The sequence below is a fragment of the Scylla paramamosain genome, chromosome 15 (assembly GCF_035594125.1).
Source record: "Scylla paramamosain isolate STU-SP2022 chromosome 15, ASM3559412v1, whole genome shotgun sequence".
In the NCBI taxonomy this organism is placed as follows: Eukaryota; Metazoa; Arthropoda; class Malacostraca; order Decapoda; family Portunidae; genus Scylla; species Scylla paramamosain.
In genome coordinates, this window is record NC_087165.1 from 9,748,589 (window position 1) to 9,762,017 (window position 13,429).

The 13,429-nt window shown below is 35.7% G+C and overlaps 1 protein-coding gene across 4 annotated transcripts; it reads left to right on the forward strand.

Annotated features, from left to right (window-relative positions):
• Positions 1–46: 46 nt before the first annotated feature.
• Positions 47–11,043, forward strand: LOC135107391 (uncharacterized). 4 transcript variants are annotated; one of them, XM_064017204.1, is made up of 5 exons: positions 47–1,902; positions 5,561–5,912; positions 6,953–7,130; positions 8,233–8,300; positions 10,785–11,043. In XM_064017204.1, exons 1-5 carry the CDS (start codon positions 1,664–1,666, stop codon positions 10,920–10,922), a joined length of 975 nt encoding a protein of 324 aa, XP_063873274.1. In that variant the 5' UTR covers positions 47–1,663; the 3' UTR covers positions 10,923–11,043. The 4 variants fall into 4 exon arrangements, with proteins under 4 accessions (XP_063873274.1, XP_063873275.1, XP_063873276.1 ...); XM_064017205.1 differs by having other exon boundaries at positions 47–1,893; XM_064017206.1 differs by lacking the exon at positions 47–1,902 and adding an exon at positions 3,517–3,606.
• The last annotated feature ends 2,386 nt before the right edge of the window (positions 11,044–13,429 follow it).

The following is a 13,429-nucleotide window of genomic DNA, read 5'->3' on the forward strand; positions in this document are numbered from 1 at the left end:
TTACTGCTACTTTTTTTTTTTTTTTTTCAGAATGCACCATCATTAATTTATGTTCATTCCGCCATTTCTTTTTATTTATTACTATTTCTATTTTATTTTTCCTCGCTCAGCCTAATCTGTCCCCCTCTCCCCCTCCAAACTCCAATCCTGACATTACCAAGCCGCACTGAGAGCATCGGGGGCGTTGTGTGGACTGCGTCGGGGAAAGTGACCATGGCTTTTACCACCTTAGAGATATTGGTGTGTGTGTGTGTGTGTCCATCTATCCTAACCTGAGCTAACTTCTCTCACCCACACACATGTAACGTTCCTTTTTATTATTTCTGTGTTTCTTTGAGTCTCCCCAATAATTGTTTTCTTTTGTAGCTTGCGGTGAAGAGGAGGATAATAGCGGTAATTAAAGGTTTAGTGATTATATGAAAAAGTATATTTATAAGGCGTGTATTCGTGGGAGTGATTTAAAAGTCTTGAAACATTTATTATAAATAGTCTTACTTATTTCAACTGTGGTTTTCTCTAATCAGTGGTAATACGAATAATAGGATTACATCATGTTGCGTCAGCCTACCAGTAACTCATAAGGTGTCATTCCCTAGCTTATAAAATATGTTAGTAATTTAGAATTCAATTATTAACTTCAACTAATGTCCAGCCTATATGCTCACCTTGCTAGCCAATTATTCCTGCATTTTTATTTAAACTCACGGTTCAGTAAAATTATTTGTGAAAGAAGAGAGAGAGAGAACTAGCTAAGGTTCCAATAACTTCAGAGGCCTGTGGGTGTTGAGGGAGAGAGCATAGAATGGCGTCTCCCTTCCCTCTGGCAACAGGTGGGTCTCGTAGCTCTGAAATATTTGATTTTTCTTTTATTTAGAAGTGAATATTACTGTGTTCATGTTTATTATTCATGTCTCTAGTGAAGATAATTATAGTGACTGTACGTGTTGACAGAATGGCGTCTCCCTTCCCTCTGGCAACAGAATGGCGTCTCCCTTCCCTCTGGCAACAGATAAAATTGCTGGTGTTGGTCCCACGTGGAGACAGGCCACAGAGTCTTGGGAAAGTGTTAGCCATGTAATGTTTCTTTAGTCAAATATAGTCTACTGTGAATGTGTTGTGGGCAATATTATGGCCGTAGAGAAGTGATGGATGAAGGCTGTGACGCTATTTAGGGATATAACGGTGCCCAGAATCAATGGTACTCTTGAGGAGTTATAAAAGTAATTATTTTCTTGTGTATTCGTAGTGTTAAGTAACGGAGTATAAGTGTATATGCCATACCAGAATTTCAAGTGCCTTTTCTTTTTTTTTCTAGATTAACCACTCGATAAAGTGTCATAGTGGGTCAGTCAATCCAAAGAATCCCATCAGTATTATTCATTTAATTTAATTTAACAACATTTCTACATTAATAACAGGAGATACACCATTGAAAACCCTGATAATCATCTTTATAGCTTTGAAAAACAGTCGTGAGGAGAGAGAGAGAGAGAGAGTATGAGCATTTCAGTTGAGCCTATTCTGCCCTGGTTTGTGTTTGCTGCGGTGACACGGTGCCGCACTGAGTGAAGATTGCGTTCATAATCACTTATTTGGGGTGGAGTGGGGAAAGGAGAGTCAGGAAGTGAGGATATTTATATTATTTGACATATTATTTGATAACATGTCAACTTTTGTGTGTGTGTGTGTGTGTGTGTGTGTGCGCGGGGGTGGGTGTTGGATCAGTGACAGGTGGCGCTGCTGGGGAGTTACCACTGCGAGCGGCTGGCTGGCTGCAGTGTTTTGGTCAGCACTGGTCAGGCTTGCCCCACACGCTCTATTAACCAGTGTTTCCGTCTTCCCGACACCTTCTTCCTGCACCAAGCACCGTCAAGCATCACCAGAGAGGCACGAGTACGTAAGGTGAGTCCAGCGGGGCCAGTCTCTCCTCAGTCAGCCTTACTGCCTTCACAACACTCTAATCCTCCCTGTAGTGTCTTGTATTCGTTTATTTAGGATTCATTATTCGTTATTTAGTTTTTTAGGGGTTAATCATTTATATTTAGGTTTTGTTTACGTCTGAGTCTGGAAAGAGTTGGAAATTTATTTAAATATTTAATGTTCGCCAATATGTAAACAAGCCGTCAGCCGTGTTATTAGCCATTATTTGCCTCGTCTCTCACTTATTGTAGGCCTAACATATCACAAGATGGATCCACATGTCTAGCCATCATATCCGCTGGTCAGATATATCCGTCATTGCCTGGTTTTGGTATTATATAGGAATAAATAAGGCAACATGGCCGCCGGCTCCCCCACTGAGGTCGCCGCCGAGGGCCGCTATGATGGACTGGCACCTGTTCCGGCTTGTTGGTTCCAATATTTTTTTTTATTTTTCTGAATTAATTTATTTGGCTTGTATAGTAAGATTTTATGGTTTCTAAAAATATTTCGTTGCTTTTGAAGTGTTTTTCTTGCTTCAGTTAAGTAAATGTGCTGAATTTGGTGTTGTTTTTTAGGTAATTGTCTAGAGTCCTTACCGGGCCTTATTACTGGTCTATTCACTTCAATTCTTTTACACATACCTTCACATGCACCTAAAACATCATTTTAAAGTGGGGGACAAATGCCCCCTTCCCTCTAGTCCAGCAAAATTGGGGACATGTGGGAAGGCGGGGTTTTTGGGTGGGGGAGACATAAATCAGCGAGCGATTTTCGGCCAGGTTAGGTTAGGTTAGGTTAGGTTCGGTTAGGTTAGGTTAGGTTAGGTTAGGTTAACCTAACCTAACCTAACCTAACCTAACCTAACCTAACCTAACCTGGCCGAAAATCGCTCGCTGATTTATGTCTCCCCCACCCAAAAACCCCGCCTTCCCACATGTCCCCAATTTTGCTGGACTAGAGGGAAGGGGGCATTTGTCCCCCACTTTAAAATGATGTTTTAGGTGCATGTGAAGGTATGTGTAAAAGAATTGAAGTGAATAGACCAGTAATAAGGCCCGGTAAGGACTCTAGACAATTACCGTTTTTTATATAAATAAGGGGCAGTTTGTACGGTGAAATTTACCCAGCCTGGTTTTTGGCTTTTTTATTTGAGGCTTTAATGAAGATTTTATTGCTTCAAAAAATCGTTTATGATTTTTAAAGTATGTTGCGTTCCTGTTGAGTTAAGTATGTGGAATTTGAATAGGCTTATTGTCCCGTTGAAAGTGGTGATTTTGTCACTTTTTAGCTTCTTTATTTTTTTATTATAGCTTGTAACTAAGTGTGCATTATTTTAAAAAATAGTTCAGATTTTTTAAAATGTTTTTTTACCAGTGTAAAGTGGAATAGGTGGACTTTTCAGTGTTTTTAATGGTGTCAAAATTTCCAACACTTTTTCCATATTTCACATAATATTTCTTTATAACTACTGAGACTGGAGGTGTTTTGATATTGTGAATATTAATTAAAGTAATTGTCAAGTCAGAATATATAATGCATTTGAGCCTAGCTTCATTTTTTCTATGGGTCAATTTCAAAATGAAGTACGTTACGTACGTATGGCAGCGGGGCGCCGGCACCTCGCCTGTGACGTCATCAAGGATTCGGGACTCCGTCTGCTCCAGTGTCTCCTCAATATTTACCGTAATTTCCAGTGTTTTCCAAATGTTTCCAGCTGTTTCTAAAGTCAGGCGTGTATATACTTGTAGTAGAAGGAAGAAAATAAGAGAAATGAAAGAGGAGAAGGAAGAAATAAAAAGAAATGGAGGAGGAGGCAAAACAGGTAAACAATATTTAGTTTAGTTTCCCTTGCTGCGCTGCAGTTCTCTGTAATATTTGGTGTGTTTTGGGTGTTTTACGTGTTCAGGATGTATGTAGGAATGTTGTGGGGTGTTTAGAGTGTGTTTTGGTGGTGTTTAATTGTGTTTTGGGTGTATATTTGCTGTTATCATTGTGTTTTGGGTGAATTTTGGGTGTTTGAAATGTGGTTTAGGATGTTTTTAGTTATATTGTAAGTGGTTTGAGTCGTGTGGGGTGTTTTGAGTATATTGTGGGATGTTTTTGTGTGTTATGGGTGTGTTTGGGGGTATATTGAGGTGTAGTGAGTTAGTTTTGGGTTTATTTTCTGTTTTAAGTGTTTTGGTGAGTTTGGGTGTATTTGATTGTGTGCAAGTAGTTTTGGGTCTTTAAGGGTGTGTTTGTGGCGTGTTTGTGGTGTTGAGTGGTGCTTTAAGTGTGTTTTGGATGTTTTGATGTGTTTTGGGTGTGTTTGATGAGTTTTGGGGTGTTGTAGTGTATTTTGGGTGTTTTAAATCTTTTGAGTGTGTTTGGATGAGTTTTAGGTATATTGGGGTGCTTTGAGTGTGTTTTGGATAAATTTAGCGTGGTTGGGGTGGATTATTTGGATGTTTTTAGATGTTACGGGGTGTTTTGAGTGAATATTCAATATTTGGTTGTGTTTAGGTGAGTGTAGTGGGTATTTTGGGGTGTTGTGACGTGTTTTGGTTGTGTTTTGGATGTTTTGAGTGTATTTTGAGTGTGTTTTGGTAAGTTTTGTTGCATGTAGGGATGTTGAGTGTTTTATATATATATATATATATATATATATATATATATATATATATATATATATATATATATATATATATATATATAATGGGAAGGCAATGAGAAGAGGGACAAAAGAACATGGGATGCACTGCCTGTGTTCATACCGGGATCTGATGTTAGTTCTTGTGAAGGGCCAGAATGCATATTCCTGAAGTCTGGAAGGAGTCGTCTGCCAGCCTGTATGGACACTAGGCTGTAGCTCCAAAACTAACTGTAGGATTCTCTCTAAAATAGTCTCATTAAGATTTTCGCACAAAATTACCCATACATAACTTAATCTAACCTAACCTAACTGCTACAAGAGTAAATGGGCCGAAACATTACCAGACTTCGGGAATATGCCTCCAGAGGGATACGGGTTAAGGTCGCTTCACACACATCAGTGCCGTATTCGTTCCGTGCTGTTCAGTGCTTCAGTGTCAGTAAAAAAAAAAAAATTCATCATTTTGGAATTCGGCAGAAGCATTTACACACGTCCGGCAAAGTACCGTGTTTTGACTGAAGTGATTGTTACGTCTCTGTTCCGTGAAATGGAATATCGTCTTCACTGGTATTTTAAAAATTTTCACGGATGTTGGACGAGTGTTTGAAATAAAATAGAAGAAATTGAAATGGTGATAAATACTCTTTTTAATGATAGGTGTGAAACCACCTTTGAGTGTACTATTCAGATAGTGTACCCATTATCTGCCAATTTCACTGGGACAAAAGCACAATTAGGTGATTGTTAAGAAGATCAACAATAATAATAATAATAATAATAATAATAATAATATAATAAAAGGAGTTAAGCCATCTATATAGTTAGCTAGATTGATATTATCATTATTATTGTTATCATCATTATTACATATCAAGGTATTGTGACATTATTATTAATAATGTTATTATTATTATTATTATTATTATTATTATTATTATTATTATTATTATTATTATTGTTATTGTTATTATTATTGTTATTATTATTATCATTATCATATTTCAGCTATCCAACATCAGAACAGTATATGAATATGGCAAATGCTGTTTTGACATCATTTCCTGCCATCCTGAGAAACAGTGATCTCGAGGAGCATGAAATGCAGCTGCAATGGAAATTGCGCATCCAGTGCAAGTTTCAGAATTCAAGAAAGAGGCAGGATTCCTCAGTGACTGAGGTGACGTCAAGGAAAAAGAAGATCCCTTGCATAGCGCCAAAAGAGACTACATGTCCACTGATGTATGGAGTAAAGGCTAACCTTTCACCAAGGCTTCATTCAGAAGATGATGAGTCATTAGAGAGACATAGACAGTGGCTTGCTCTACACTGGATGAAGAAAGATCCTGAGTTAGATAAGGTATGTGATATTTGTACGCTTGATTTATCTTTTTTATATTTCAGAGACTTCTTTACTGGTGTTGTTTAAAAACACCTGCTCTTATGTAAGCAATTTCAATGGTACTGGCGGATAGCCACTGAAAAATGATGCTCGTATATATATATATATATGCCAATTTCACTGGGACAAAAGCACAATTAGGTGATTGTTAAGAAGATCAACAATAATAATAATAATAATAATAATAATAATAATAATATAATAAAAGGATGAAGAAAGATCCCGAGTTAGATAAGGTATGTGATATTTGTACGCTTGATTTATCTTTTTTATATTTCAGAGACTTCTTTACTGGTGTTGTTTAAAAACACCTGCTCTTATGTAAGCAATTTCAATGGTACTGGTGGATAGCCACTGAAAAATGATGCTCGTATATATATATATATATATATATATATATATATATATATATATATATATATATATATATATATATATATATATATTATACATATATATATACATATATATATTATATATATATATATATATATATATATATATATATATATATATATATATATATATATATATATATATATATATATATATGAGGGAGAGAGGGAGGCTGGTGGGACAGTCAACTTATGAAAACTAATTTTACTTTAATGATTTTTCTCAGGCTGAACGCCTCATGCAGTTGACACTCTCTGAGAGATGCAAAAAAATAATCAATGGGAACATTCTTGTAGCAGAAATCCTGAACTTGTACCCATGGATTCAGACTTTTGATGGTGTAAGTGTGTATATATGTACACTTTATGGATTTTGCTACATATTGTTACAAATTGTCAACTTTATTTGTAGAGCTATAATGTATATAGCTATTTATATTTTATAGTAGGTAATTGATATTTAACTACCGGTACTTCCATTCTCCCTCTCAGGCTCAAAGGCCTCAGTGACGGGAGATAAGCACTCATAACTAAGTACAGTTATTGCAGATGCTCATCTCTGTAACCTTCACTTATAATTATTTGATGCTCATATCTTTACAGATAATCAAGGAGTTCCTGAGATTAGAACCACAAGCGGATGAACCAGACCCAAGAGTAGCAGTTTTGAAAGGGCTGGAGAAATATAGGCTCCTAATAATTGCCATTCTCAAAAAAAGAAAAGCAGTTCCTCTGTATATGGAAACCTTACTTGAACTCTATGACCACGATGAAAGTCAATGTGAGTAATGTCTAGTTCAACTTGTTCATTTCAGTAGCTGGTAGCAATTTAATATATGCATCTTTTCATCATTAGCAATGCATCTTTCACTTTTATAAGCCTAGTATTCATGAAACTATGCTGCATGGAAAAACCAAACATTGTATTAAGCATGACCTATCTAACTGTAATGCTTGCACCATTTTCTATAAAGGTACTCATTTAATTGTTAAATTCCTGCTCTTCTATCAAATTTTTGGCTGAGTGCTATGGCTAAATAATTGTTTGCAGCATAAGTGATGTTAAAGATTTTAATAGGTGTAAAGCATCTCTCTCTCTCTCTCTCTCTCTCGTAAGGAAAGACATTATTTCTAGTGTAAATACACCCAATAGGCTGTCCAATTTGAAATTTAGAATGTAAATATTATCAATCTTTTTAGAAATGTTAGCTGCATCCTCTTCCCTTGCAGTTCAATAAGACAGGTCACTAATTCAGGTGGAGATAGAATTCTTGGAGTCACCTTTGCCGGCACTAGCGCAAGTGCAAACAGTCTGATAAAGGTTTGTTCCATGGTTGTGGTGAAGTTCAGGACTTCTCACACTGTTTTAGTGGATATGATGAGAAGAATCAGGGGTTCGGAACATCAGTGCGTTATGTCGGGGCATGTAGGTTCGGCTGGGATTTTCTTTCTTTCTTTCTTTTTTTTTTTTTTTATCAGTACTCATCATATTCTTATGAGGACTTGCTAGACAAAGCATTATTGCATTATGATATTACCCAAATAGTGTCTCAAGTAAAAAACATAACCGCATACTCGTACAAAAGATTTGCTGCCGTGACACAAAGCACAAAAATCATTAGTATACTGATCGTTCTGAGCATTCAATCAAAATGCTTGTCATTCATATAATGAGTAGAACCATCGAGGAGCTTTATTTTTGTTAATTCTTATGTGATAAAGCAATAATTACAGGAGACTTTTAAAAGATTGGTACTCAAATTAGTGGACTGTCCTATTGGATGTGACCATATCTTCACTTTTTCCTTACACAGTTAATTTTCTTTTGTTTATTTGATTTACTTATTATTATATTTATTTATATATTTATTTATTTGCACCAGATGCTTGCTTAGTTATATTGGGGTTACTTCACCTGCTTGGAGAAAGGAAAGATTCCATTTTTACTAAGGTTAAATTTCAGTACCTTTGATTTTAGAGTGGTGTGTATATATTGAAATTTCTGAATATATTATCACCTTAAGATATACATCTACATATAAATTTTATTTTAATGTCAAAATGTTATTAATGTTTACACTATTATTTCTTCCTTAAGGTACCAGAAGAAGAACTAAGAACAGGGCAGTCTAGTGTGTATTTGATGGTGCACCTGTAGCTGAACCAACATGTATTTCTATGGCTGTAGTCTCATTGGTAGCAGGGCTTTGTGTTTAATATTGAACACCCAAAAAATTGTGAACATTTCCTCCATTTCACAACATCCCATCTCTTAGGTATCAAGTATGACAAAGGTAACACTTCAAAAAGAAGATCTCTACTTGTAAAACTCAATGAAGTAAAGACAGAATTGAGCTACAAAAATGCGTAAATCTGCTTCCAAATATATTCAACTCCACACATAATGCCTCTCTCTCTCTCTCTCTCTCTCTCTCTCTCTCTCTCTCTCTCTCTCTCTCTCTCTCTCTCTCTCTCTCTCTCTCTCTCTCTCTCTCTCTCTCTCTGTCATATATACACACACACACACACACACACACACACACACACACACACACACACACACACACACAGTAGTCAATTACTAGTTAAAGATTAAACAGTGAAATAAATACATAACATTGTTAATAAGTTTTCTAAAAGGAAAAGGAAATACTTGTACTTCCCCTTCCCCCACCCAGTATTCATGAAATCTTACTGAATTGTTATCTTGTGTTATATATATATATATATATATATATATATATATATATATATATATATATATATATATATATATATATATATATATATATATATATATATATATATATATGTATATATATATATATATATATATATATATATATATATATATATATATATATATATATATATATATATATCTCTCTCTCTCTCTCTCTCTCTCTCTCTCTCTCTCTCTCTCTCTCTCTCTCTCTCTCTCTCTCTCTCTCTCTCTCTCTCTCTCTCTCTCTCTCTCTCTCTCTCTGTCTCCAAATTGGGAAGTATTCTTCATGTACCATATGATGCATATATATATATATATATATATATATATATATATATATATATATATATATATATATATATATATATATATATATATATATATATATATATATATATATATTTTTTTTTTATGCATTTTTTACCTTTTTTTTTTTATTTCTCTATGTTATTGCAAGTGATACGTGAAGCTTCTTTATTACTGTTCTGAGCATTTCTGTAGATTTGTTTAGTTAGTATATCCCATAGAAATACTCATTTTCTTTTTTTGTGTGGCTTTAAAGGATTAATGGTGACATATGGATATGATCTGGGTTAAAAGCTTGTACAAATAAGGTTAAATGTCTATTTTTGCACTGGTTGTTTCCCTAAGTTTCTTAAAAGTACTGTGATATAATGATTAGCAATGGAGCAGTGTGTGTGAGAATTTGTGTGTTATTTACACCTTTTCTGGTAAATTTTTTGTGGGAAAGATGTTATTCGAAAATGTGTTCTTAACACACACGAACTCACTCACACTGGTGTCAGAAACTTTGAGTGTCAGGAGTGTGAGAAAAGATTTACCCTGAAAAGTAAGCTTAATAGACACATGCTAACCCGCCACTGGTGTGAGAAAGTCTGAGTGTCAAGAGTGGGGGGAAAAATTTGCCCACAAAGGTGATGTAAACAATCACATGCTCACCACTAGTAAGACACTTCGAGTGTCAGGAGTGTGGAAAGAGATTTGCCAAGAACGGTCATCTTGATACACATATCCAGTCTCCCTTGGTACTTTGTGAGATTTGTGATGCTTTCTTACTGGATTTTCATACCAGTGTTGGTGGAAAAGAATACAAGAATCCCATTCAGTGTAAATGTCTCTGTCTGTTTTACTCTGTCTAACTGCTTTTTCTGTCCCTCCTCCTCCTGCCATTATTGATCCTAGGTATTTGAACTCTCTTGTCTGCTTCAATCTTATGCCATCCTCTGATGTTACATTTATTTCCTCATAACCTTCTCCGTTGCTTACCGTTACCTCTGTCTTTTGTGTGCTCACTTTCATTCCCTTTCTCTCCAGGTTGCCTTTCCATAACAAATATCTCTCCTGTAACTCTTCCTCCGTATCCGCAATGATGACTAGGTCGTCGGCGAACAGCAACTCCCACAAGTCCTCATTGTCTCTCACATCCATTGTTATTGTGTCCAACACTATGAGAAAGAGATAAGGACTCAAAGCTGATCCCTGATGGGGTCCTACTTCAACTGGGAAGGATTCTGTTTCCCCATACCTTGTCTGCACTGTTGTTTTTGCTCCCTCATACAACATTTTCACTAGTCTTATCTTTTCTGGCACTCTTCTCTTTCTCAAACTCCAGTACATTACTTTCCCAGGCACCCTGTCATACACCTGCAAGTCCACAAAATGCCAATACACTTTTCTGTTTCCTTCTAGATATTTTTCCTGTATCTGAGTTGGGCAAGCCAGCCCAGCTCAGTGCCGGTCACAAGCCCGGATAAATGGGGAGTGTTGCTGACAGGTCTAGTCAACCGAGCGTCAAAAACAAGACCAAACATAAATAATGAACCTTAGGAATACCTGTATACTGGTAATTTTTATGTATAGCAGGGATGGACTATTATCTTGTCTGTTAAATTTAGAAACACCATTGTAGAGATTGAATGCTCCAATAAAGTGTTCAGTGCAAATTTAACAGTGGTATGATATACAGTACAGTAGTGTATAGTGTATAATTTAATTAATAAATTAGTATGGAAGGAAAACCCGACAATCAGGGTGCAGTCTCCAGCAAGTGTTTTCATCCAGACTTGTGTGGATGTACTCAGCTCTCTTGAATCAAAGGACATGTCAAAGTGTCTCTGGATGCTCTGAATTTGCTTGGGAAAACACTCAGAATCCATTTGAGAGGGCCCAGTCAGAAATGGACCATGGCCTTAGCTTGAAGAAGCAGCAGACACAGACCAGGTAATTGCCTCAAGACTATGAAGAACTTTTATAACTAATGCCTTAAGTGTCAGGCCTGCTATTTACTTTACTTCATTTGAGGCAAAAATGAAAATGATGTAGATAACCTGGTATGGGAGATGATGATGACATGAACTATGCTTCCTTGCCTTACTAATGCAATATGTACCAATTTACTTGCATTGTGATTTACTTAAGCCAGATAGCATTTACTCATTAAATATGTCAAATTTTAAGTATTATATAGTTCATGGTTGTTTTCAAGTAGTTACAGTTATGCATGCAGTATATAAAATTATGACGGGTGGTTTCACATAGTTAAGAGTCATAAATGAACTTGCCCACAGGATATAAAGATGGAGAGAAATAGACCCATCACCTACACTCAGCATATTCCAGTGATTATTTGACTTTACATAAATAACACACTGAATATAGATAAATGCATCTGAGGTTCTCTTTCACTCTCTGCTAGTAAAACTGTGATCAGCAAACAAGCTTGCTATTACTGCCTACCCTCCTCTATTCTCCCAGCCTTACACTAACATTTCCAACTTTGCATTAATCTCTCTCATGCCATCCATAACATAAAACATTGAGTCACCATAGAATCATCACTCACTGGCCTCACTTTGCTCCAATAACAAAACCCTCACTGCAATAATTCATCCTAAGTAACATGTTTTCACCCTAAGCAGCTCTTACCCTAACCACACCCTAGCTTCCTCTCCTGCCCACGCATCATCTTATCTTGGAAATTTTCACCCTGTGCATACCAAACTAACACATATTCACCTTAACAGTATTTCACCCTTATTAATTCCCTCATCCCAACCCAACCCTCTCTCAACCTACCTCCCCCTCATAGGCTGCTGACAGGGTGCTATAACAACATCCTACCCCTGTGGTTTGTGCAGGTGCTGGTGGTGGAGGAAAAGGATGACAATGCCCACCGTATCACAATCCCTGATCACCACACCCCTGTCATGTCTGTCACCTTAATACATACTGTAACCTTCATGTTGTCATTCATCAAGAGAGAGAGAGAGGGACCGAGGAGGAAGAGAGAAAGAGAATTTGAACAAGCAAGAAGAAAAAAGAGAATTTTGTAAATGAAAAGAAGGAAAAAGGAAGAATATGAGAGAGATAGTTTTGTGTACTGCTACTACTACTACTACTAATACTACTAATAATATGACTCCAATTGTCAGTGGGGAGTCAATAGGAGCTTTGAAAGACTAGATAAATGTATGGATGGGGAAAGAGGCAGGCATGTCTCATACAAGGACTGCAACATGTAGGCCTGATGGCTTCCTGCACCAACTCTTGTGTTTTGATGTCTGCCACATCACAACACTACACCATCTACCTTACCAGACAAATAGAAAACCACCAAATATTTATTGACTTCCTCTCTCACCCTGAAAACTGAAAAACACCCAAAATATTCATCTACCATTACTTTGAGAGAGAGAGAGAAAGAGAGAGAGAGAAAGAGAGAGAGTAATTTTCTTTAATTTTGGCAGATAATTAGGACAGGAGAATGAAAGAGAGTAGCAGAAGAAGAAGAAGTAAAGCAGCTGCTCAAGAAAGAGAGAGAGAGCATCATTTCAACTTTTTTTCATATAACTAGAAAAAAGATTGCATTGTTACTATTACTTGTACTACTATTATTATTACTATTGCTCCTTCTATTGCTACCACCAATAGTAAAAATAAGAAATAATTCATTGGTATTATTATTATTCCCTCATACCCTGACAAATCTTTGTTCCTTCCTTCCTTTTATCTTTTTCCCCTATCATTCTTTATATATATATATATATATATATATATATATATATATATATATATATATATATATATATATATATATATATATATATATATATATATATATATATATATATATATATATATATATATATATATATATATATATATATATATATATATATATATATATATATATATATATATATGGGCCTTGTCAGACCCCAATTTTGAATAATCTTGAATTTTTATTTTTTTTATTACTTTTCTTCTGTTCTCTTAGTTACTGCTACTTTTTTTTTTTTTTCAGAATGCACCACCATTAATTTATGTTCATTCCG

Excerpts from the sequence above, each read along its gene's own strand:
- LOC135107391 (XM_064017204.1), top strand. The coding sequence starts at position 1,664 with ATGTCAACTTTTGTGTGTGTGTGTGTGTGTGTGTGTGTGCGCGGGGGT. Across the intron at positions 5,913-6,952 it reads AAGATCCTGAGTTAGATAAG|ATAATCAAGGAGTTCCTGAG; the intron begins GTATGTGATATT and ends ATATCTTTACAG. Across the intron at positions 8,301-10,784 it reads AAGATTCCATTTTTACTAAG|ATATTTTTCCTGTATCTGAG; the intron begins GTTAAATTTCAG and ends GTTTCCTTCTAG.